Source organism: Cucurbita pepo, chromosome 1 (genome assembly GCF_057944985.1).
Source record: "Cucurbita pepo subsp. pepo isolate OVF chromosome 1, ASM5794498v1, whole genome shotgun sequence".
Taxonomy (NCBI): Eukaryota; Viridiplantae; Streptophyta; class Magnoliopsida; order Cucurbitales; family Cucurbitaceae; genus Cucurbita; species Cucurbita pepo.
This window is the reverse complement of record NC_141798.1, coordinates 1,191,490-1,217,422: the sequence shown is the minus strand read 5'-3', so window position 1 is coordinate 1,217,422 and position 25,933 is coordinate 1,191,490. Positions and strand designations below refer to the sequence as shown.

Below are 25,933 nucleotides of genomic sequence, written 5' to 3'. Positions count from 1 at the left end.
CTTCTCAGCCGCTACCCATGTATTATTATAAGGATTTACAAGTTGATTTTGTAGGGAAATGGTGGATTTAAGCTACTATTATTATTTCTTTTCAAAAAAAAAAAAAAAAAAAAAGAAGATCTTTTTTTGGTGGGGCCATCAATGTTTGCGACTTGATCACATGAATTTGGGCCCAAAAATGGACCATATTGTATGAAATTATTTTGAAAGTGGGCCCCCAGAACGACGCCGTTTGGGTTCTTCTCCAACTTTAGCTAAAATTTGAAATTAAAATAGATTTAGAAATATTCTTTAAAAAAAAAAAAAAAAAAAAGTTGAAGATTATAAATTATATGGACAAGTTAATTCATCTAATTCGGACATACGCTCTAAGGTATCTTTAACCCTCGAGCTACGTCTCTTCTAAAAAATATCACTTCGATGTGGAGCTTATCCTCTTACTTTAAATCAAGATTTCACTCAACATATACGGAAGCAAATCGTATACGTCATTACTCTTATTGATTTCTGCAACATGTCACAGTTATCGGTCTTAAACTCATGTAGACACAAAAATATCAAAAATAAGTGCACATCGATAGAAATTTAATGTCATATTTGAAAATAAAAGGGTCTAGAATATTGGTGTGACACGTTATCTTAGATGGACAAAAGCATTTAAGCTTATGGTATGTTGCAATTTGCCCGTTAAATGGTTCATATATCTCATTCGAACTCCATGTGCCGTCCTCAACCCTAACCCTAGCAATATCGCCATTTATAAATATCTCTATAAATTTTTTATATTTTCATTTTAATTATTTATTTATTTAATTTTCCTTTAATTCATTCTTAAAATTAAATTTTGTTATATTGACCAAACTGCCCTTGAGTGAAGTGGGGCATTAACGGAACGGGCCGTACCTCAACAGTTAACGTACAACAGCGTGGGATCAGCCGAGTTTCACGTGCTGTAAAGTGCACGTGACATGTGCGTGATACGTTGGATTGTTGGGGATTGTTTGACTTTTTAAGTGCCTGATCTTGACTTTTTGGCTCGGGCACATGCCTCTTCCGTAGACCTGCACGTCTCAGATTCCTTCAACTTTACCTTTCTTAATTGGGTCAACCCCATTTGATTAAAATAATAATTTAATTAATCCCAATTTGTATTTATGGCTTTAAGCCTAATAAACTATAATAGTTTTGGAAAGAATAATAATAATAATAAATTTATTTTAAAATGCTTAATAATTTAAAATAGTCAACCTTAAAACTTACAAAGACAGTTACATTTTCAACCGTTAAATGTATTTGTTTTGCATGTCTTAATTTCTAAGTTAATATCTTTATAAATATAGTAATAATCTTCATCACCTTCATGATCATCTACCATAGCTTAATTGATATGGAATTTCAAATCCTAAAATCGTTACTAACCCTTTTCTTTTTCGTTTCAATTACGTTCACCACCTCGGTCGTGGCTTCTTCTTCATCCGTTACCCGTCCCGTGAAACCATACATCAAAAAGGCTTGCAAAACGACGCCGTATCCACGCCTTTGCGAGATCTCCCTCACCTTACATGCTTCACAAACCAAAAGAACACAACAAGAGTTCTGCAGAGCGACCATGGCTTCTTCTCTCAAAACTACACGAGATGCCACCTCCATAGTCTCCAAGTTATCTCGCCAGAAGATGTCTACCTATGAAGCTAAGGTCATTAGAGATTGTGTTGATAATCTTCAAGACTCTACCGACGAGCTCCAAAGAGCCATCGCTGCAATCAAAAGCTTGAGTCGTACTAAAGATGTGAACTTTCAGGTTATTTCTACTTACACCCAAAAGGTTTAAATTTATATGTTTTCGTAAATTTTATCCCAAATTCATATTTTAAACGTCATTCTACATCATGTATTTGAAACGAAAATTTTAAACCTAAAATCATCCAATATATATATATATATATATATATCTTTAGACATGATCTTAGCACACTTATGGTTTGACCATAAGGTTTTAAATACGAAAGTCAACCTAGAGACCTGAAAAATATATATTTAATCAAATAAGTTAACATTTTTTATAAATGAAATTAGGTTGATTATCAATTTTAATTAAACCCTTTAAATAAGTTAAGGTAGATTGGGTTAAAGTTAATATTTGTATTCATATTGTGAACACAGTTACATAGTATCAAAACATGGATGAGTGCTGCAGAGACCGATGCTATGACTTGCAGCGATGGGTTGAGCGGCGGCGCTGGTCGGAAGGTGAGGTCGAAGGTGAAGCAAGAGGTGAAGAAGAGTGTTGCGGTTGTGGTGAGGCATATCAGTAACGCCTTGTCCCTCATCAACACCTTCAAATACAAATCCTGAGCTCAGCTGAGCTAACATCCATGGCCACTCATCATTAAACAACTGAGCTGCATCAAACTTGTTTGCAGCTTCAATCTTGTTTTAATGTCATTTCAAAGTATAAAATATGTTTCTTTTGTGTATTTTTATGTAAATCACGTAAACTAATTATATGTATATCACTTTTATGTACTTAAAAGCTTATAGATATGCATCACTTTCATGCAGTCAAATCCGTAGGCTTAGAGAACATGTAAATTCAAGTTCACCGCTAGGTGTATTAGAACACATTCGAACTTGTAAATTTTACGCTAAAATAGAGTGGGTATCTTGAAAAGAGGTCAAAATTCTCATGGGTTACACTCACAATGCAAGAACAATAACATGAAACTTTGTATGGAGATGAACTCGCCTCGTGTCTATTGGAAATTTGATGCCACTGTCGAAGCTCGAAGAAGGGAGCACTATTGTCGGCCATTGGATGTCAACATGCGAGGGGATGAAGAAACATGTCGATGAAAAGCTCGAGGGTTACGAGATATTTGAATAAAAACATATCATTTTCAATAAAAGATTTGATGGTGATAAAATTTATATTTTTGCTAAGAACGTAATGAATTTAGTCCTTATTTGCAAAATTTAAACTATTTATGACAATTAAAAATCATTTATATCATTGATGTTTCATGTTCATCCATTTTGGACCTTTCAATTGTTTTTTTTTTTTTTTTTTAAAAAAAATTAATTTTGGATTTGCCCATTTCCTTCAATCAAGGAAGGGGGAGGGCCCCCATTCCGTTGGAGTTTTAATTTTCCCTCTCATTTTTCAATGATAAAATCCAAAGCAATAACTGTCTTTAAATAAAAATTTTAAAAATCTAATATTGTATCAAACAAATTGTCAAATTGCGCTTTTATTATCTATGAAATACTGTTATGGTGCATGGGAAAATAAAAATAAAAATAAAAATAAAAATAATATATATATCATTAAAATATTAATCCATTATTTTGTAAACTTTTGTTATATTTGGTTCATTTTCTATCATATAATAAGTGTTTATTCATATTTGATGTTGATATGACTTTACAAAGATATAAAAGCATAATAAAAATGCCAACATATACTCAAAAATGCAAATATTCTTAATAAAACAATAGTACAAAGTTGGTTAATAAAAGCTAAACCTTTATTATGTGAAGTTTATACGAAGCAACGTTACAATTTTGAGATTACCAAAAGGAAAAATATTAAGATGATATATGAATTGGATTGAAATTGTGAGTTAGTTGGATTAGTAACCCGAGTGACCAAAGTTCATAACCCAACCAAATTGTTTATTTTCGAGTTGACTTAAGTTGGGTTGTTAAAAAATTCTAATTAGATGTCGTACATGTTACGTTACTAGCTAAAATCCCATTAAATTCAAACACATTACTAATATCAATATCAGTTACAAAGGTTAGTATTCTTAATTTTTAAAAAGTAAAGTTCAGTTGTAACTCTATATTCGGGTTGACCCACAAAAAAATGTCAATTCGCAAACTAAGTTGAACCCCATCCAACTTTTAAATAAGCTGAATTAATTGGATTATCAGATCATATAAACCCCCCTAAAAAAAGATATAGATACAAAGATTAGAGATATAAATTTGATCGATGTGGTCCTAGAAAAATTATTTAGAATTTAGAATTATAATTCAACCACACCAGTTACCACAAAATATACAGATCCTCGAAATCCATACGATAATTAATAATTTTTTTTTTCTTAAACTAAAGGAAAATAGGAAAATACAGATAGAGAGAAAAGCATAAAACCGTTTAGGGTTGCAATTCCCAAATTCAAAACACTCAAAACTCTCATAATATACATTACATTTTTCAGATTTTGAAACAGACTTGCATTTCTAGCTTTGATTTTGAGCATAGTTGTTAATCAGAGCCAAGGAATTACTTATGAATCGAGTTAAATCCACAATGCGACGCCTAATCGATGATTTAATTCTTCCATTCAGCACCGCCCCTGCAAATCCATCGGAGCAAGTGTTCCCGTCCGTCATCGCCGCGCTCACCCAAGTCTCCACGTTGCTAATGTGCCATTCGAAATCCTTCCTCTTCGATCTCCTAACCAGCTTCAGTTCTTCCACCGATTTGCTCAGCCGTTCCACCGTGTCGCCGACCTCCTCTAGACAGTCTCTCAACGCCGCGTACTCTCGCGGCTTCAATCCGGTGAACTTCGTCAGTTTCCAGACGAAGGATCGGGCGGATCGAGCGTGAGAGAGGCTCACCATTAGAGCGGTTTGGACTAATTGGCGAGGGTTTTGTTGGATTCTTGAGGCGAAATTTGTGAGGGATTGAACGCATAGGTCAGGGTACGTTGTGAAATTGCATCTCGATTTGATGAAATTGGAAGCTCCGCCGAAGTCGGCAGCGCTGGAGGTGGCGAATAGGATGGAGATAGAGAGGAGTAGGAGAAGGAAGGCGGATTTAGCCATTGGTAAACCTCGCGGATTTGCAGAAACAGAGAGCGGAAGAAGAAGAAGAGAGGAGGCGATTTGTTTGTGGACTGAGAAGTGGGGGATCCGACTTTTATAGTGGAAATTTAACCCAAGGGCAATCCGTGTAAATATATCATATATATATATATATATTTTTTTTTTTCTTTTTTAAATATATTCACACGAAATTTATTATTATTATTATTATTATTATTATTTGTTAAAGGAAAAGTTTAGTGGAAAGCTTTTATAAGTATATCTAATAATTCTCTTTTGATACATATCTAATAAATTATTAAATTATTAAATTTATTTATAATAATTATGAATTATAAGGTTATTGTTCGTATTATAAAAACATTTTTAATTTTTTTTAATAATTTAATATAAATAAAAATAAAGTCTAATAATTTAATATAAATAAAAATAATGTCTCTCATTAATTTATTTATTTATATATATATAATCTTTCTCTAAATTAGTGGACGCAGTGAATAATAAAATTTGTTTTAATTTTTATTTATTATATTAATTTTAAAATTGAATAATTTTATACTTGATACAATGTCCCAGTCCTAGTTTTAGTGGGAAGAATTAATTTAAATATTTCACCACCGCTTAGTTTGTTAACGGTCGCTTTCCTTATTTTTTCTATCCATCAACATTAGTAATTATTGATTTTTTTATTTAAAAAAAATCTAGCAATTATTCTATAGTTTTATTTGCCTTGAGCATTATACATATAATTGCTTCTAGAAGCTACCAATGATTGAGTTAGTATAAACATATCTAAGTTAAAAGATATATAATAATAAATAAACTCGTTTAAAAAATGGAAGATATACTTATAATAACATGTTTTAAGATCAAATTGTATAAAATAAGATAGAGACATTATTTCAATTCACACGGCAATAAAATTGTCAAAATTCATCGTTTTAGGTCTAAATAAAAAATTATTAAAAAGGATCTTTTGACTTGTTGAGCTAATTTCAATGTCGTTTCTCACTCAAATTTAATTTTGTATATCATATTTATACTTATATAAGGCGACAATAATTTTTCTCAATCAAAGAAAATAATTAATTAAAAAAGAAGTGAATGAAATGAAAATAAATTTGAATTGAAAAGTTATTGAAATAAAAAAAAAATAAATAAATAAAAGGGGATCAGGGAAGAAAGTCAAAGTAAACTAAATGGGCAGATGAGAGTGTGATTTTCCTATTAATTTTTTTTTTTTTTTTATAAGTCAAAAGTATAAATAATATTTTAAAAGAAAATAGGGTAAGGACCAATTTTTTGCTACCGACATTACTCAGACCACTCAGTCTTCGTAAATTCTTCTGAACCAATCAAATTCTTTTAATAATTGGAGGCCACCACCTTATCTTTTGTCGGCTTTCACATTGTTTTTTTTTTTTTTTTTTTTTTTTTTTTTTTTGCATGGAAAAAAAGTATATAATTAAATATTGAAATAGAAGCATTTGACTTCCCCATTTAGTTGGAGGTTTGAAAATGTAGAAGCAAAGACTCAAATTGAGCAGTGGGGCAATGCCAAGAAAATGTGTAACACGACACCGCCTAATTAAAGTTACATACTTTCTTTAAAACATTATTTAACACATTTTTTTATATTGTATATTTACCAAATTAACTTTTAAAAGCTTGAAACATCTTTCAATGCTATGGATACTTTTTAGGGATAAGTGTAATTTGTCGCAATCACGTTCTTGTGGAGGCAGCGGATAGCGATTGTGCGACAGTTGTTCTAATCCAATAAACAAGTTGGTCATGAGAAATTCAGATTTTACGGAACAACGTCGGCGTATGCTTGAGGCTCGAATCACGTTTGTGAGAAATATTTTAAAAAACATGAGTAAGGAAATACATTTGAAAATAATTTGAAAGAACCGAAGAAAACAACGTTATATGGCTGTAAGAAAAAAAAATTACGGCTTAAATAGCATATACCTCACAATATGAAGAATTGACAATTAGTTGTATCCCCTATAGTACATTTAAAGAGATTTCGAACCGACATGTAGCTATGGACAATACGTTTTGAACAAACATGATCGAGACATTTGACACGCAGCCATATATAACACGCTCTGGACAAGCATAACTGTGACACTCTTCACGTATCTCTACAATAGTATTGATATACCCTACACTTCTTCTTCATTCTTTTTTTATGTAAATGGATTTCAGTCAAAATCTCCTAGTTTTGTGGTGCTGTCGGCAGCCGTCAAGCCTACGGTCAACGTTCTTTAAGCTCGGTTCTAATTATTACTTTTTATTATAATAAATGATAACTAACAAATTCATACACTAAAATAAAAATATTTATAATTATCCAGATTACTTCATTACAAATCTAATCCTCGTTCCGCCATCATTAATCTCACCCTTTTCTCATCTTCAATCCTCCCAGCATTGCCATAAATCTTCATCAGAAGCTTGAAATTGAGCTCGTTATCGGGCTCCGATTCAAAAAGCTTTTCAGCAGCAACCTCGGCGATATCGACATTGCCATGAAGATAGCACGCATACAACAGCGCCCCCCATACGGTCGGGCCTGCCTCGACCTCCATCCTGTTTGTTATGATTCTATAAGCTTCTTCAATCAGCCCTGCCCTCCCATAAAGATTCACCATACAAGCATAATGTTCTATGGTTGGTCTTATTCCATATTTTCCTTTCATCACAGAATATAACTTTCCCCCTTCCTTCACTAAGCTCAGATGAGCACAAGTTGACAGTAATGACACAAATGTTACACTGTCTGGCAAAACACCAAGGCTCTCCATCACCTCAAAATATGTCAATGCTTTTGAGGTGTTGGAATGAGCAGAGATTATGGTGTTCCATGACACTATATCTCGTTCAGGCATCTGCTCGAACAGCCATCTTGCTCTGTTGATCTTACCAGAGTTGGCATACATGGCAATCAAAGAGTTGGCAATTGACAAATTCCCTTCGATTCCGTGTCGAATCGCCCATCCGTGGATGTGTAACTTGAATTTCGACGACGAGATGTTAGAGATCATGGTGGATAAAGCAACCGAATCTGGCTCGTAACCTTCTTGAATCATTTGATCAAAGGTGTTCAATGCCTCCAAGAGCAGCCCATGGCGTGTGTAACCAGTGAGCATTGAGTTCCAGGAAACTGTATCCTTGGAAACAATCTGATCAAAAACTTTCCTAGCCCTCATAATGTCACCACATTTGGCATACATGTCAACTAGAGCATTGAGGACGAAGATGTCGCCAGCAAATCCCGAACGAACGATATGCCGGTGCACTGCCTCCCCGACTCGAATCGACCCAATGCCGCCACAGGCCTTGAGTACACGAGGAAACGTGAAATGGTCAGGTTCAACACCCTCTTCCTCCATTTGGAAGTAGAGAGCCAGAGCATCTTCATAAAGACCAAGTTCAGCATAGCCAGAAATAAGAGAATTCCAAGAAAATGCAGAGAGATTTCGTTGACACATTTCATCAAACACCTGGTGTGCATCCTCCATGTACCCAAAAGAAGCATACAGACGAAGAAGCTTAGAAGAAACACCCACATTTCTTCGTAAAAAATTGGTGGGTATTAGGCGATGAATCCGAATACCATGATCAAGGGCTCGCAATTGGTAACAAGTTTCCAAAAGGGAAGAGAAAATTTCAGCATCGATTGGGACGCCATTGTGGAGGGAAGCTTCAAGGTCATTGAGAACAGCATCAAGGGCTTGAATCTTGGATTGGGAGAAGGGTTTGTGGTGGATTAAGAGTGGGGTTGATGAGGATTTAGGGAAAGGGAGACGAGTGGCCTCTTTGGCTTTGCTTATGCGAATCAGTTTTTCCTGAAGAAGTTTCTTTCTTTCTTTCTTGGATTTCTTGGGTCCGGAAGAACAGAAGAGATGAAGCGAAGTAATGGGTGAAATTGAGAATCGCAAAGAGATCAGCATCTGGCAATGAGAATTGCAGCGAAAATGGCGGTTTCAAACACCGCTATCCTAATTTTATGCGCTTTGTTTCACATCCAAAAACAAGATAGAATACTGAATCTCAAGCTTAAAAAAGAAAATTGCCTATTGAAAATATGGATTATATTATTTTTTTTAATATTATTATTATTTAAAGTAATTTTGGAGCGATCAGGCCCATTGCTAGTAGATATGGTCCTCTCTTTTCCTCCATGGCTAGCAGATATGGTCCTCTCTTTTCCTCCATTGCTAGCAGATATGGTCCTCTCTTTTCCGGTTGGGTTTCCCCAAAGCTTTAAAACACATCTGCTAACCCTTTTGGGTTTCCCCTCAAGGCTTTAAAAACTGCTAACCCTTTTGGGTTTCCCCTCATGGGTTTCCCCTCAAGGCTTTAAAACACGTCTGCTAATCCTTTTGGGTTTCCCCTCAAGGCTTTAAAACACGTCTGCTAACCCTTTTGGGTTTCCCCTCAAGGCTTTAAAACACTTCCCCTCAAGGCTTTAAAACACGTCTGCTAAGGTTTCCATACCGTGTTTTATTCTCCTCCCCAACCAATGTGGGACATTACAATCCACCTCTCTTCGAGGCCTAGATATCCATGTTGGATAAAGTTTAAGGTCTAAATTAAAAGAGAGAACAAACCAAATGAACAAACCATGTCACCAACCTCGACCCTTAAAGCTTAACTATTTGCTAGCAATACCATTCATTTCCGTATCAACATTTTTATCAATTTTGGAATGTGAACATCAATATCAACCATAGATGTGCATATTCCTAAACATATATATAAGTTCTGCGTGCTTAAGTAGGGGAACATAATATGTAGCCAACAGGTTTTTGTTTCTCTGGACCTATAAGAAATTCCCTAGGCTGTACTTGCCGTTCACTTATATTACACTCTTGAAAAAACCTGTAATCAGGGTAATGAACTCACAATGCTCTTCTACTTGAATGAAGAGTCGCTCCGAGCGGTCGATCATGAAGCACGAACCAGGGTCTTTCCGTGCTCCATGTTTGTTATCCATGAGAAGATTGCCCAACACTTCCTTGCTCATACCTGCTGCTGAACAAAAAATGATTAAACAATGATCAGCAATGGACTACAGCATTGAGTCGATATCAGAACTGAAAGCATGAATGATGGGAGAAAACGGCATACGCTAAGATTCAAGTTTAAAAAGTTTTTACCAATCGTATAGGAAAGACTTGAAGGTGGAAACAGAAACCAAATACCTCAAAATTAAATTGTGCAAAAAGTGGATAAACTTGTTTGTATATTTCATCCACCGTTCCAACTGCATTTATCTGCAACATTTTTTGGGTCAAAAAACCAAGTTTACATAGAAAGAACCAAGAAGTTAGGAACGTGGTGTAATGGCCCAAGCCCACCGCTAACAATTATTGTCTTCTTTGGGTTTTTCCTTTCGGGCTTCCCCTCAAGGCTTTAAAATGCGTCTGCTAGGGAGAAGTTTCCACACCCTTATAAATGGTGTTTCGTTCTCCTTCCTAACCGATGTGGGATCTCACACGTGGTCTAGCAAGTGAGTGAAAGCATCTATTCAATAGCAGCAAGGCACCAACAATAGAAGGATTTGAGTTGAAAACTCAACCAATAACATACCTTGTAAAGCTTTCCCCTCTCCAGATAATATTTGACTACAGGGAGATTCAATGCCGAAAAAACTTTTAGCCTTTTCTTGATTGTGTCAATGTTGTCATCAACTCTTCCCTGCAAATTTGTCATTTTGAGATATACTATGATGATGGCGATTTGGAAGCAGGAAAGATTGAACACATGCCAGCCACCTGATTACGATTGAGCACACGCTTCATCATTTCGTCTTCTGGACAGTCAAAGAAGAGTACAATATCTGGTTCTGCTCCGATCTACATTTGAACAGTTTGTCATTTTCCCTTGTTGATCTCAGTGTTGATTTTGTTTCTTAAAGTTCTTGAAAGAATTTTTTTCACCAAAGTAAATAAAGGAAGAACTGAATAGAATAAGAGTACAGAAGAAACTCACAATTTGTTCAAATGCAATCCTGTTATCCTCACTGCGTGGGAACCCATCAATGAGAAATTTATAATTGTCACTTGATTCCATTTCCTTTTGAATAAGTTTGACTGTCAATTCTGAAGGAACTATTTTTCCTTCCTTAATTGTGTCAAGAATCATGGTTCTGAAAATAGAAACTCACAATCAAGAGACATCATCAAAGGCTAGATGGATTTGTAAGTTTTCTCAATAGATGCAAACGAGACATAATTACCCATCAGCACTATTAGAAGCTATTGCCCTCCTTAATATATCTCCAGCACTCAAATGTGTAAATCCAAAGTTCTCAACTATCTTCATACATTGTGTACCTTTACCACTTCCAGGACCACCTGAAAACATCGCCACTTTTAGTATATGCAGGCTTTATATAAGCATCTAGGTCATATGATTGAAAATTGAAGACTTCTTTTCTTTTACTTTTCCTTACTAGAATCATAAGTTCAAGGAAATCCATACAACCTGAAGATAGAGTAGGTGAAAAAATATGAAACCTGGAAGGATTGTTGTTGCATTACTTGATGACACTAATTTACATTCACATACAAGTTACCTGACATTCCCATTTTATTTTAATTATACAATATAGACAGTATTAAGAGTATGAGAATTTGATATTTACAGTATGTTTGAATATGATAATTTTTCAAATATAATAAGAAAATATTTACAGTATGTGTCAATATGTTTGAAATCGACTAGCAAGGCTCATATGTCACTAATAGAGCCATTAACCTTTCCATTTTAGATACTTTGAGCCATAAACCTTTGAGGCAAGGAACTTCAAAATAGATGAATTCATGTTCTTCTTTGGCTTCATAGTCATCTTCTAAATTATGAATAAACAATGTATAATTGACTACAAATATAAATACGGCTTTCTTCATTGTCACCAAAGAAGAAAAGAAAAGGCAGAGAACATTACCTAATACAAAAGTTATGAATGGTGTTTTATCTCTTTGAAAGGTACCATTTTCCTGCACTCAAATTGAAAACAATCTAAACATTCACTCCAAATATATTAGACAGAATGACATAAATAAACAGCATGCGCGCATATAAATATTGCATATGGGAGCAGATGCTTCAACGTGTGAGCACTAATTTTCAGTTCTCCACATTGTTGAGAGAGACACTTGGGCATGATATAAAGATCCCAAACACAATAATGAGACTAAGAAAAACACAAATTGCACCTTGCTTGTCTACTCATCTAAGAACTGAGGTAACTGATGGGTTTGAATGTTCATTTCCACAGAAAATGAAAGATACAGAAGTTGATGGTCTATGCTTTAGAGTTGATACGAAATTAAAACAATCATAAAGAAACTCAAATATATGAGCAGTTAAACATCTACAAGGTTCGTTCAACAAGGAGATATAAAATGCGTATACTACCTTTTTGGGTATTTCAGTGCTAAATGCTTCCCAAAACTTGAACTTACACACATCCTGCATTGGTATCAGCAATAAAAGCGGTGAAATTTGTTATGATTTTGAGAGACGGAAAAACAAACACAGTTTTTATACAAAACAATTTAACAAAGGTTTTTATGACAAAGGTTTCAAGGTTGCTAATGCCCTGTTTGAATCCAAGCCAGTCAGACAGGCCTTAATTCAAGAAAATGATATCAAGAGATTTCGCTTATGCAACATGCTGAGTCTTATTGACATGATTTCCAGTGCACCGTCCACACCTTCTCTGAGAATTCCCTATTTCATCTAAATTAACATTTTACTTTATGATCAATCCTAACCCAGTCATTTATAAATCTGATCAATCTCGACTATGCAATGTCAAGTCCTGCACAAACATGACCTGCCATAATTTGTTCAACCAGTCTCCTCACATAAATATCCATTCTCCTGTTATGGCAGAAATCCATCTCATATCCTTGTCTTTCTTTATTGTCAAATATTTGGGCCCACAGGTAGTTATGAACCTCGAGAGAAGTCAATAATTTCTAGGCTTCATCCCAGAATAAAAGGAAAGATTTTCGATATCCTAGTGTAATCAAGACAAGATAAGCTAGTCCCTTTTTGGGTGTCAATTGCAACTCCATGTAGAGAGGTTTCTTTAGCCATAAGCCAATGAAATTTATGTCATGAAAGAACAGGAAAGAACGAGAGGTTATAACATCCAAAGGTCACAAAAAAGACTTCCCAGTTAGCCCCAGGACGGAGATAGAATGATTTCAAAAGCTCTTAACAAGAAAGAAGAATGCGTATGATTGTATGAGAGAACCATTTTCAACGTACGGACTATGCATCATCGTTTTAATCAAAACCCAAAACTGAAAAATCAAAACAATAAAAAAGTAGTACTCCCCGGAAGAAAGTCATACGGTTGTTACAACGTTTCTAGCCTCGCAAATCATAAAGAGCAATCAACAAATTAGCAGCATCCGCCTATTGCTAGTGGAACAAAAATCGAATAAAGCAGCTGGGTCGTAATCATTTGAAAATATCAGAATGGCTGCAATTACCTTATTGACAATGGACTTCTGGGCGAACGTCAAATGCGAAACAGAAGCCACTCGCCTCCACATCCTCTCGCTTTCTTCCAGAAGCTGTATTCTAGCTTATACGATTCTGATCGTTCATGGGATTCAATGTTTTGACATTAGACATTTCGTCGAACACCTACCGTGCGTTGTTGAGTTGGGCTCGAAACCCATGGCCCACGTAGATGCAGCCTGCTGTCAAGGTCTCCTTTGGAGGTTTATCATAAATGAACCTTACAGGGATGCCATGAAACATGCATACGATGGGATCCACGTTGAGATCTCGCTCAAGGGACGGATCAGATTCAGAAGGCCTGAGATATTATATGAAATGGATAGATTTTATAGATCATCGACGAAGATGGCAGCAAAATTAAATGGAGTTTGTTTCATTTCTCGAGGATCTTTTCCAAAAGGGGAATTTCCCATTTTTTACACTAATCTTCAATTAATTCAATCATTAATTTTAACATAAACCAATACGAAAAAAAGAAGAAAAAGAAAAAAAAAAAAAAAACTCTATAAACCACTCATATTAATAATAAATTTAAACATATTAATCATTTAATAACTAAAAAAATTCACAAATTTTAATTAAAAAATGTTTAACTCTAATGGCAAATTTATCAAATTAAATGAGTATAAAAATCTTTTAAAATAATAATAATAATAATAACAAATGCGTAAAAATGGTAACATTTTTTTAATTAAGATTAAGATCGCAATATTCTAAGCAATTGATAAAATTAAAATTTCAATGTAAATTTTGACTTATTTTTCTTTATTATTCGATAATTTTTTCGAGACTTAAAAAGTATAATTCTGGATTAAAAATTATTGAAAGTAAAATGATCATAATTCAACTAATTAAGACACGTGACACATTTTTACGGCACATTTTTACATAGTTAATATAAAGATAATAGGTAAAAGAATTAAAATAGAAGATTTTAAAATTTAAAGGTTAAAAAAAATAGGAAAGAGGGTTTAATATTTTATAATTTTTAACTATTTTTCACTTTTTCCTCTTCTTTTTGGCTCTGCAGAGTCCCGTGACTGACGTGGGCTGCAACTGTCGTTAGGCAATGGTTGCCATTGCCTACCGCACTTGCTGAAAATGGAGGATCACCGCCGCTTTGTTGTCGCAATTCCGATCGTTTTCCATTATAGTTGAGAAATTGGTGGGAAAGAAAGCGGTGTTTCGCGTTCAGATTAATCGTCACAACATTATGGAAGTCCGGGCTAGAGCTCCTGGAAAAATCATACTCTCCGGTGAACATGCCGTCGTACATGGATCGATGGCCGTCGCTGCTTCCATCAGTCTCTATACTTCCGTTTCCCTTGCATTCCACAGTCATTCCGGTATTCTCTTGCTCTCTCTTTCCCGAGGCTTTTAACTTTGTGGAAGAATTGTATGATCTGAAGGAGTTGAACATCTGTGACGATCCGATTGCTTGACATCCTCTATATGCTTTCACGACAATTCTTTTCGTTAATATTGTTATTCTTTTACTACATGCCACAGAAAATTTGTTGAACATTTGCCGGTATACAAATTTAAAATATACATATGCCATTTGTTGATTGCAAGTGTTTGACAAGATTAGGGCGGGAACAATCATAATTTACTCTTCGGAAATTAGATTTAAATTCTACGTTATGATAGTCTCGGTAGTTTAATCTGTCGTTGAATTGATGTGGAGTCCTGAAATTGCTGATAATAACAAAGAAAATCAAGGAGATTATTCATATTCTAATGAGATAGGAAACACTGAGAAAAACATCCACACCTTATTTTTCCTCTGAAGTTTTCTTGTCATTGCACGTTATGCATTGGTAGCTTGGTGTAGAATTTTCCCGTTGCCTAATATCTTGTTGCTTTGTCAATCAAATTAGTTCACTTGAAATTTCTGGGTTAATTTTATTTCTTATGAGATCAAATGCATTTGTTACTAGACAATGATGATACCCTAAAGCTTCAGCTGAAGGATATGGCACTGGAGTTTTCCTGGCCAGTTGGTAGAATTAAGGAAGCAATGGCTGGATTTAATACCGCCATTTCTTCATCATCACCAACATCATGCCCAGCTGAGTGCTTGAAATCAATTGGTGCTCTTGTTGAAGAACAAAATATTCCTGAAGCAAAGATTGGCCTTGCATCTGGAGTATCCGCATTCCTCTGGCTATACTCCTGCGTCCAAGGGTGTGTATGCTACAATTGACTCGTGTTCTGTGAAACTTTTGTCTCTGTGTTCTTTAGCCATTTTTCATTCTACATGTTTCAGATTTAAGCCTGCTAAGGGTGTGTATGGTACAATTGACTCGTGTTCTGTGAAACTTTTGTCTCTGTGTTCTTTAGCCATTTTTCATTCTACATGTTTCAGATTTAAGCCTGCTACAGTGGTTGTCACATCTGAGCTTCCTCTTGGATCTGGCCTGGGATCATCGGCTGCTTTTTGTGTGGCGCTTTCAGCTGCACTACTTGCTTTATCTGATTCTGTAGTCGTGGACATGGCGCACCAAGGATGGTCAAGTTTTGGGGAAAAGGAACTTGATTTGTTGAACAAATGGGCCTTTCAAGGAGAAAAGATAATTCATGGAAAGCCATCCGGAATTGACAACACAGTAAGCACGTATGGTATGTTATCGATTTATCAATCGAATACTGCTAGCCTATTAGAATTTTATGATTATTTAGTACTTGAGATGAAAGTGGAACATCAGTCAGACTGAATCAATTTGGATCTAATTATCTTGACGATGTCAAGGCCTAAAACGTATGAACAGAACTCTAGACTGATCTAAATAACTGGCTCAAGAGAGAAATTTTACTCGAATTTGTTTAGACAGCATATGTGATAGTTATTTGTAACCGCCCAAGCCTATCGCTGACAGATATTCTTCTTTGGACTTTCCTTTTCGGACTTCTTCTCAAGATTTTTAAATTGTATTTGCTAGGGAGAGGTTTTCCCACCCTTATAAAGAATGTTTGGTTTTCCTCCCAAGACGTGGGATCTCACAACATATATAAAATTCATCATGCATGAAGATTTGTATCTCTTCCTAAATAGAGAATCTTGTATCAGGCAACACGATCAAATTCAAGTCGGGTAGTTTAACACTCATGAAATCCAACTTGCCATTGAGAATGCTTATAACCAACACCAAAGAGGGAAGAAACACAAAGGCTTTAGTTGCTAGTGTATCAGAAAGGACGATAAGACATCATGATGCGTTGAACTTCATATTCAACGCCGTTGATTCCATTAGCAAGGAGTTATCAGCCATTATTGAGTCCCCTGTTTCTGGTGAGCTATCCATATCCGAGAAGGAAGAGAACATAGCAGAGCTGATGGAAATGAATCAAGGGTTGCTCCAGAGCATGGGGGTAAGCCATGCTTCAATAGAAACTGTTCAAAGGACAACATTGAAATACAAGTTAGCATCCAAATTGACAGGAGCTGGAGGCGGTGGCTGCGTTCTGACGCTCTTGCCAACATGTATCCTTTCTTACTTTGCTCTCTTTTGTATACATTTTACAGTAGCTCCTGGAATCAATGAGTCTATTTTTCTCTCCTTAACTATATTAAAAAAACAGCGCTTTCAGGAACAATCGTTGATATGGTGATTTCAGAGCTGGAGTCGTGCGGTTTCCAGTGTCTAATTGCGGGCATCGGAGGAAGCGGTGTGGAGATATCTTTTGATGCTCCATCATGAGTTCAAATTTGTAAGCTTTCCTGCTTCGAAGAATATATAAAATACTGAACTATTACCATTAAACGTGGACACTTGCAATAAAAATTTATAATTTATGTTGTCAATAATAATTTATTTAATTTATTTTGATAAAGAAGTCAAATAAATTAATTACTTGTTACTAAAATTAGTAATTAATTAATTAATTAATTAGCCATATTTTAGTATAATTAACTAGTTAATTATGATCAGTTATCTTATAAAAATTTAACTTTCAGTAATTATAATTAATTACTTACTGATGGTTTATAATCAATTAATTCTTTATTGAAACTAATTTTGCTGAACTCATTTGTTAATCTATCGTAATTTTGAAGTATAATTAATTGATTCATAATATAACTATAATTAATAATGATCGATGCATAATTTTTTAAATTTTTATTATTTTATTAATAAATTATTAGAATGGGTATATCTCATTTAATATAATTTATATACAATATTTGATTTGAGTTTCCAAATTATAATTTATATACAATATTTGATTTGAGTTTCCAAATTATTAAAATCGATTACAAACCCAAAATTTAAAGTACATAAATAATAATTAAATTAGTTAAATTTATTTTAATAGTTTTGATTATCTAAAATTAAATTATATAAAATTTGGATAATATTTCTTATTCTAATCTTAATATTTCCGTACATTCTAGACGTATTATTCCCATACACCATAAACTAACTAATCCTAATTATTATTATTTAATATAAAAATGTTTTTTAAGCAAAAAAGAAAATGGAAGGTTTATTTTTTTTTTAATATATTTTAGCCTTAAAACATTTATATAAAATTAGAATATTTTAATTTCAACCCGGGGCTTGAATAGCTTCGTGGACCAACCCAAACGCCCGCGTCGCACCACCACTCGGACCCCGAAGCTGGAAAATCAAGGTTCACTACTGCGTCGCCTTCTCTCCGCCGCCGCGGTATGTTGAGCCTGATCAGAAAAACCACCCGGAAGGTCAGTTCGGGAGCCATTCTAAAATCATGCTACTTGAATTGCCTTAGCTCCCGTTCGATCCACGCCGCTGCCTCGGCTCCGCACGAAGGTGCTGCTACCGGTCTCTATGGCTTTGAGCAGCTGAAGTCGCCTAAAGGCTTCCGGCGTTTCGTCGATGAAGCTATTGAGAGGTAACGAGATCATTGCTCTAAGTTGAATGTCTTTAATGCTTGAGAGACGAGACTCAATTTGGAAGCCTAAGTGAAGAAACTGAAAGTATTCTGATATTGCATACAATAACAACATTAATTCCGTCAGTGTTGCTTGGTGAACAAGATAATGTGTGGACTAAGTTACTACGATTTTTCTTACAATTTTAATTGTTTTGTTGCTCGTTATCATCAGCTAGCTTAACACTAAAAACAATTGAGCTTAATTATGTATCTGACCAACTGGAGGCGTTCCACCTTGTTTCCATGTTAATGATTATGAGCGTAACTTAAATAGCTCTTTGTTCTTTTAGGGAAAAAAAAAAAAAAAGAAGCTTGGTTGATGCTGTAATTGCTATGGCCAATGGTAATAAGAATGTAGGTAATGCGTAATGGTATGTAAGAAAATGAAACAGTTCTTATTGTCTTAATTGTAGGAGGATCTTTTGCAATACACATTGGCCTTTTTGATAAACGAGATCAAAATCTATGTGCTTTGCCTTCTTTAAAATTAAGGCAGTTCGGAAACTGGGCTTTCATCTATGGGTTTCTTTCTTTGAATTGCAAGAGTGCAGAAAAGTGCAAGATACAAAGGATTTTGAAATAAAAATCATCTAGTCTAGTATTATATGCGCTATCATTTGGAAATTCGAACATCTTTCTTATGATTTTTTTAGTTCAACAATATTTGAGGAGGAAGGATTCAAACGGCTGACTTGTTGGTCGAGGGTACATGTCAACTACTCATGCATTTTCTAGAATGTCAGCTGACTTGAATACAAGGATGCTCTAAAAAAATCTCATCAATATTTTACGACAAATCTCTAAATTCGTTGATAGCAAGGAGCCTTGAAACCTTTATCTAATTCTAACTGCAAGAAAAATATTGCATTCTTCTTTTAAAAACTAATTTCTCTGATTAGGTCTGGCGAGCTTGTTACGTTCATTTCTAGCATGCCTTCTTCAGCAGAAGTTATCCGAGCAATGGATGAAATTTCCAACAGGGTAGGTTTAGAATTTAGGATTTAATTTAAGTTGTTATTTTCAACTATCCAGCAGATATATTTCCACTTCTATATAAATGTTCTTTGTTTAATTGTGGAATTTATTGATTAGGTATGCTCTGTTTTTGATTCTGCAGAACTCTGTAGGCAAACTCATCCAGACAGGTTTGTACTTTTCTGATGTTTTCTTGCCACCTTGGTTATAGTTACTGTCTTTCATATTGCTTTGCCAGTCTGTTCGGCTTCAATTTTTTCCTCATGTAATAGGGAATTCGTGGAGGAGGCAAACAAGGCAGCTATGAGAATGAGTGAATATTTTCATGTGAGGAGCCCAGCACACCATATCTTGATATATTTTTTTTCTTTGTCAGTTGTCATTATTACTGATTTACTAACTAATTGAGTGTCACCATCATGTCTGACTTTATCTTCAGTAAAAAGCAATGTTTTGCGGAATTGTCTATTCTTCTCTAGTTCTGGACTCTAGTGCTAAAATATATCAAAAAACTTAAGAAATAATAATCTGCTTAAGTGATAAAATGTGTTATATTCGCAGAACTGAATTGCCTCTTTTATTATATAAACCTTCTTTAGGTAGTAACTTGGAAACCTTTGTGAAGGAGGAAAAATAACTCTTGTGGACAGTGGGACTTGACAGACTCAACAAACAACCTAGTTTTTAGGCTTCTCCATAAATGTTCTCTCTCATAATTCAATAGAATATGGAAAATTTTATAAGTTAATACTTGATTAGTTATTAATAATCTCTTTCTCTCTCTTCAACATCACTTTGAACCTGCTCAAATTTTGTGATAGTTATTATGAGATAGCAAGTTTTAAATTTTCTACTTGATTTTCATCTGTTATTTTATAAATAGCTTGAACCTAATGAAACTGAAAAGTACTTAGCATGAGTAATATGATCCTACTGAATTGAAAAGTATTTAACATTTTAATTTGAACAAAAAAGGATGAGAACTTTTAGGTTGTAATTATATTGAAAACAAATATGGAAAAAACTTTGTATTTGTTTCTAAACAAAAAAATATTGTTATTGGTAATTTTCTTGCTGTTTGAAAACTGTGTCCAAAAATTAATTCATGTTATCTTTCTGTTTATAGTTTCTCAATACAAATCATACTTTGTATAATGCTGTTAAAAAAGCTGAGCGTGAGGCTCATCTACTTACACATGAAGCGCATATGGCTGCTCATTTCCTCCGTGTTGACTTTGAAAGGGCTGGAATTCATCTTTCTGCTGGTACTTTTTGTGTATAATTCACTCCGCTGCTTCCTACTCATGCTTCTGCATTTAAAAATTAACACCTTAATTATGCTTATGCAGAGAGATTGGATCGAGTAAATCAGCTGAGTATTGAAATTTCTCAGCTCTGTCAGGAGTAAGTTGCATGTAATATTCACTTAATTGTGTTTGCTTGCTATTCACATCATTTTCATGCTTCTTCCAATAATATTTTCTGCATATCAATAAACATAAACGGAGTCACTTTCTGTCACTCTAAACTGTACGTAAACGGAGTCACTTTGATAATGCTCTTAACATTCAGAGCGATTGTAAGTGTTTGATGAATTCTCTTCTTTATCACTATTTGAGAAACCTCACTATATTAATACTGATATATGCAAGTATTTCCTGACAACCCAGACCAGTATTTCTTACATATAGGAGGGAAGGAAGAGAAAAAGAAAAATGTTCCATGTTTGTTAATTTTGTTGAATATGCTTCATTTGGTCAGGTACAAAGAAAATATCGTCATTGATCCAGGCTCTGTGGATATATTTCCACCAATGCGTGTGCCAAACAACTTGCACCATCTTGTTAAGCCCATCTATCGTTCTAGTAAATCATTTGGATCGATAAGTAGCATGAAAGAAAAGGGATTTCGATTAATGACTGATGCAGATTCCCTATCTTCCATTCTGCAATATACATCAGATGATGAGGTGAATAACTCTGTTGTGCATGATGATAGATAGGATGTGTTTTCATTGACTTGGGATAATTTAAAGGATGTGGAGGCTTCCATAAGTTCTTGTAGGATAAAGCTCTATGATGCATCTTTTTTAAGTCAGATGGATTTAGATATCTGAGGAAGGAAATCTTATAAGATGATGACACTTTTAGTAAATTATGGTTTGCTAAGGCCAAATGTTTCATCATTGGGCTTGATCCTTTTTCTGATCAACGATTACTTTTTTCTTTGTACTTGAATATATTCTCAGGTTAGGAAAATGGCTTATGTCAAGGGAAATTCAAGTCCTCATGCTAACCTCGATGTTCTTGATAAGATTATTGCCACTCGTCACGAGCTAGCTCAGGTTATTCATTTTTATTTCCACTCTCCTGAAATTTGTAAAGAATAATGCATTACCTAATATTTCTTCCCTAAGTTGCCATCTATTTAATACTGAGTTCTTAAAAAAAAATCTCTCCTTGGGATGAGTCAATCTAATCTTGTGGTGCAAAAAAATTCATTCTTTTATGAGGCCATGTGAACTTCCGTCTCACTTAATCTGAGGTCTTATTTTAGAATTGTTTCCTGCTGAAGATTTATATTTCATCATTCATGGCAACGATTTGTACAATTTTCTAATGGGCTAGGGAATAAAAGTAGACTTGTATCAAAGTAATGAGGAAGGGCTTACAACACTCCCAGACTTTCAAGAGGTCTATTTCTCTATAAAATTAAACCTCGAGCTCTCTAGCTCCTCCTGAATTTACAAAATTTATATGAAAAGACTTGTACAGCCTTCTCTCACGATGACTTCGCAGCTCAATTATTTCCGTTTGGCTTTGAGCCTTCTCAACCTTCCTCAGTCATGTATTAACCAAATAGGCTTCTTCTATTTCAACCAATACCAGTCGCTTGATATTTTTTTCATCTACACAATTGCTGTGGAACTTTGAGAAAATAAATTTGGAAACATATTCGATTAATAGAACAGAATTGTATTATAAATCTACCGGATTCCTTGAGATGAAATTTCTGTTTATTCCAATTTGTGAAAAAGGTTCTGACAAATAGTTTCTTACATATGGAAAAATAATCATGTTACGGTGAATTACCACCAATGTTTTAGTCTTTTGCTTAATGTTGGCTTTGCAGATATTAGGGTATAAATCTTATGCAGAATTTGCAGTAACGCCTAACATGGCTTCATCTCCAGCTGTAGTAGTGTCATTTTTGCAAGAGTTGAGCAATTTGGTCCGTCCCAGTGCTGATGAGGTACTACAATTTTTGTTTCAAGATGTTGCAATTTGCAAGGCATGGAAGAGTTGTTTCTGTTTCGTCATAACTTGTTGAAATTGTGGTTTCATGATTTATTGAGAAGTTATAACCACCACCAGGAGTTCAATCAAATCAGGGAATTCAAGTTAAAGAAGCGTTTTAATAAGTTTGAAGATTTAGAACCATGGGATGAGGCTTACTATACATCAATGATGAAATCTACAGCATATAATCTCAATTCATCGGCAAGTTACATCTTCTATTTCTTTCTTATTTCTCTCTCTCTCTTTTTTTTTTTCAAATGAAAAATGTGTCGAGGTTGTTCTGTATTCACATTGTTAAGTGGCGTTCTTCTACACTCCTTTTTTTTTCTTTTAATTTTTCCTTTTGTCTACTTCGATTCTCTCATGGTATCCATTTTCTCCTAACTGCTAGTATTCAGTTTTCTTATGGTTCCCTTTTCTTTTTATAGGTCATATCATCATACTTTCCTTTATCACAATGTATTGAAGGTTTGAAAACTCTCGTGAACTCATTGTTTGGCGCATCATTTAATAGTATTCCCCTAGCACCAGGTGAATCATGGCATCCCGACGTGCTTAAATTGTCTCTTCATCATCCTGAAGAGGTACAGACTAGATAAGTTAACTATAGATTTTTCTTCATTAGTTGTAGCTTGTAATTGAATTAGACTGTTTGTGCACTGAACCTTTGACTAATAAGTTTTCTGACACACTAGTTCCCCTGATACGTAGTGGAGACTGGTGATGAGCTTTTGTTATTCATATATTCATGTATGTATAAATTGTTATGGTTGAGATCAAAGATTTAACCACACGTCTGTAGTCTTGGAATGAGAAACTATTATATCAAACCTTAAAAAGATGTACATGACCAAGTGTCTCTTGAATCAAATCCTTGGGGGCTCCGTTTATACATTGTGTGAGTTATGGTGCTTGGTTCCAGCACCCCCCCCCCCCCCCCCCCCCCCAAACATCATTAGTACTCCCCTAAACTCATAGTGCCACCATATTTCTGTTTCAGGGTGACTTGGGATACTTATACCTAGATTTGTACTCGAGAAAAGGAAAGTATCCTGGTTGTGCTCATTTTGCAATTCAGGGAGGCTGCAAGGTTTCAGAAATGGAATACCAACTTCCTGTATGTATTAGATAGCACTTTGTACGTGTTAGCACTTTTGATTTCTATAATACTTCCTACTACAGCTATTTGGCTGTAACTGTATCTGATCAAACATTTTTGTGATGCTTCAATTCTTGTTTTTCAAAATTGGATAGACACGTAATCCTCTCTTAGCTATCATATACCATGCTGTAATCAAGAATGTGAAAAATCTACTTATGCTTATAGGCTAAGATTGAGAATGGATTGCATGGTGATGGGTTTGATATTCTTATTATTACGATGGGGTATGCCTAGGTTGAAAATGTACTCATGATTTTTGTTTGCTAATGTCAGGCTAAGTAGATGATCTTGTATATTCTCTTTCATCTTATAACCAAAAGTTGATTATTCAATGCTAATAACATATCCATTTGAGAAGGATCCTAAGGAAAAGTTTTTTAGAGATGGAAAGGAGTAGACTAATTTGGTGACATCTCAAATCAGAAGTTTGTATTGGTTATGTGCAGGTTGTAGCTCTTGTTTGTAATTTTCTTGGATCACGTGAACGATCAAATGTGAGGCTCAATCATTCGGAAGTTGAAACTCTTTTCCACGAGTTTGGGCATGCCCTTCATTCACTGCTTTCAAGAACAGTATGTGCTGATTCTGTACTCTTGAACAGACAATCCTTTTGTTACGTTTAAATATATAATTCATCAATCCTCATCTACTGCAGGAATATCAACATTTTTCAGGTACAAGAGTGGTTCTTGATCTGGCAGAGACACCTTCAAACCTATTTGAGTGAGTAAAAATGCAGTTTATTCTACTTCAGAGTCTTGTTTCCATATCAGCTGTGTTTGTTGTTGTTTAATAATAGCCGTCACCGCTATTGGATGACTAGGTACTATGCGTCAGATTATCGTGTTTTGAGAACATTTGCTAAGCACTATTCAACTGGTGAAGTAATTCCTGAAAAGCTTGTAAAGTCGATGCAGGGTGCCAAAAAGATGTTTGCAGCCACTGAACTGCAGCGTCAGGTGACATGTCGATGGTGGTGTTAACTGGTATATCTTATATATTTATCTGATCCAACCAACCAATTTTTACTTTGTTTTTTGATTTCCAGATTCTTTATGCTTTAATCGATCAAACACTGTTTGGTGAAAGATTAACTTCAGAGAGAGACACTAGTTCTGTTGTTGCTGAGCTAAAAAGACAATGTACCAGTTGGAAGCATGTGGATGGCACTCATTGGCAGACCCGATTTTTTCACCTCCTGACTTATGGTGCAGGTTGCAAAAGTTGATCTATTCTTGTGTTTGAGTGATATATTTTTGCTTCTCAATTTGATACGAGATCTTTAAGCTTCGGTGACTGATCTTGTAACAGCTGAAGCCCACCGCTAGCAGATATTGTCTTATTTGGGTTTTCCTTTTCGGACTTCCTCTTAAGGTTTTTGAAACTTGTCTGCTAGGGAGAAGTTTCCACACCCTTATAAAAAATGTTTCATTCTCCTCCCCAATCGATGTGAGATCTCACAATCCACCCACCTTCGGGCAGCGTCCTCTCTGATACTTGTTCTTGTCTCCCATCAATGTGGGACTCCCCAATCCATCCCCAAGTCAATGAAGCAGATACTAATACTTGCATAGTTTGTAATTCAAAATAACCAAAACACCTGTCTCCTCGCCCACACCCCTAATAGCAGTTTCTATATACTATAACGTTTTTACTTAATTTTCCCTCGTTTCTTTCTGGTGCGAGACATTCACAGGTATGCTTTTTACAGGTTACTACAGCTACCTGTACGCCAAATGTTTTGCCGCAACCATATGGGAGAAGCTTTGTCAGGAAGATCCCCTTTCAAGAAGCACAGGAACTGCCTTGAGAACAAAGTTCTTACAACATGGAGGCTCCAAAGAACCAGTTGATTTATTAAAAGATCTTGTGGGAGATGGGATCATAAGGTCTTGTGATGGAGGAGTAATTCCTGATATAACCAGTCTTTGCAAGGAAATGGATATCAGTGGAAAACTTGTAGTGTAGCCACAAGCAAGCCCTTTCGCCATCCTTTTTTCCCCCCTTAATTATTCTTCTTCCATTTTTGGTCCTCCAAGTTTCATTGGAAGCTCAGAGTTGGCAAACCATACCATTCATTGTTGAGAAACATTAGAGTTTAACTAGTGAAAATTTGGTTTTTTCCATTAAAAAATGTGAAAGTTTCTAGGTTATTCTGAAATGAATACATTTTGATCCCTTCAAATTT

The 25,933-nt window shown here is 35.0% G+C and overlaps 5 protein-coding genes and 1 pseudogene across 9 annotated transcripts; 3 read left to right on the top strand and 3 right to left on the bottom strand.

The window, feature by feature from the left end:
* The first annotated feature begins 1,382 nt into the window (after positions 1–1,382).
* On the top strand, positions 1,383–2,599 carry LOC111802314 (21 kDa protein-like). Its single transcript, XM_023686633.2, has 2 exons — positions 1,383–1,801; positions 2,164–2,599. The coding sequence occupies exons 1-2, from the start codon at positions 1,388–1,390 to the stop codon at positions 2,353–2,355; spliced, it is 606 nt and encodes a 201-aa protein (XP_023542401.2). The 5' UTR covers positions 1,383–1,387; the 3' UTR covers positions 2,356–2,599.
* Positions 2,600–4,080: 1,481 nt separating this feature from the next.
* On the bottom strand, positions 4,081–4,941 carry LOC111790005 (pectinesterase inhibitor 11 pseudogene; annotated as a pseudogene).
* A 2,171-nt stretch (positions 4,942–7,112) lies between these two features.
* Positions 7,113–8,813, bottom strand: OTP70 (Tetratricopeptide repeat (TPR)-like superfamily protein). Its single transcript, XM_023694100.2, has one exon. The coding sequence runs from the start codon at positions 8,793–8,795 to the stop codon at positions 7,206–7,208; it is 1,590 nt and encodes a 529-aa protein (XP_023549868.2). The 5' UTR covers positions 8,796–8,813; the 3' UTR covers positions 7,113–7,205.
* Positions 8,814–9,488: 675 nt separating this feature from the next.
* LOC111781627 (UMP-CMP kinase) lies at positions 9,489–13,715 on the bottom strand. Of its 3 annotated transcripts, none has more exons than XM_087118618.1 (9): positions 13,359–13,715; positions 12,271–12,324; positions 11,798–11,849; positions 11,087–11,204; positions 10,840–10,996; positions 10,623–10,703; positions 10,438–10,545; positions 10,050–10,121; positions 9,489–9,873 (listed from the first exon to the last, which is right to left on the bottom strand). In XM_087118618.1, the coding sequence occupies exons 1-9, from the start codon at positions 13,419–13,421 to the stop codon at positions 9,868–9,870; spliced, it is 711 nt and encodes a 236-aa protein (XP_086974744.1). In that variant the 5' UTR covers positions 13,422–13,715; the 3' UTR covers positions 9,489–9,867. The 3 variants fall into 3 exon arrangements, with proteins under 3 accessions (XP_086974744.1, XP_023518086.2, XP_023518091.2); XM_023662318.2 differs by having other exon boundaries at positions 9,489–9,879; positions 13,359–13,713; XM_023662323.2 differs by having other exon boundaries at positions 9,489–9,876; positions 13,359–13,713.
* A 685-nt stretch (positions 13,716–14,400) lies between these two features.
* Positions 14,401–17,156, top strand: LOC111781542 (mevalonate kinase). Of its 2 annotated transcripts, none has more exons than XM_087122521.1 (5): positions 14,401–14,738; positions 15,333–15,579; positions 15,761–16,014; positions 16,463–16,876; positions 16,984–17,156. In XM_087122521.1, coding segments are annotated over exons 1-5 (1,050 nt in total). In that variant the 5' UTR covers positions 14,401–14,605; the 3' UTR covers positions 16,986–17,156. The 2 variants fall into 2 exon arrangements, with proteins under 2 accessions (XP_086978647.1, XP_086978644.1); XM_087122518.1 differs by having other exon boundaries at positions 14,402–14,738; positions 16,975–17,156.
* A 790-nt stretch (positions 17,157–17,946) lies between these two features.
* Positions 17,947–25,930, top strand: LOC111782043 (Zincin-like metalloproteases family protein). 2 transcript variants are annotated; one of them, XM_023662813.2, is made up of 17 exons: positions 17,947–18,267; positions 19,209–19,290; positions 19,402–19,454; positions 19,557–19,611; positions 20,411–20,549; positions 20,634–20,688; positions 21,046–21,253; positions 21,533–21,628; positions 22,417–22,536; positions 22,659–22,784; positions 23,012–23,167; positions 23,584–23,700; positions 24,192–24,317; positions 24,401–24,468; positions 24,569–24,704; positions 24,794–24,959; positions 25,457–25,930. In XM_023662813.2, the coding sequence occupies exons 1-17, from the start codon at positions 18,065–18,067 to the stop codon at positions 25,711–25,713; spliced, it is 2,163 nt and encodes a 720-aa protein (XP_023518581.2). In that variant the 5' UTR covers positions 17,947–18,064; the 3' UTR covers positions 25,714–25,930. The 2 variants fall into 2 exon arrangements, with proteins under 2 accessions (XP_023518581.2, XP_023518590.2); XM_023662822.2 differs by having other exon boundaries at positions 18,208–18,267; positions 19,427–19,454.
* Positions 25,931–25,933: the final 3 nt, after the last annotated feature.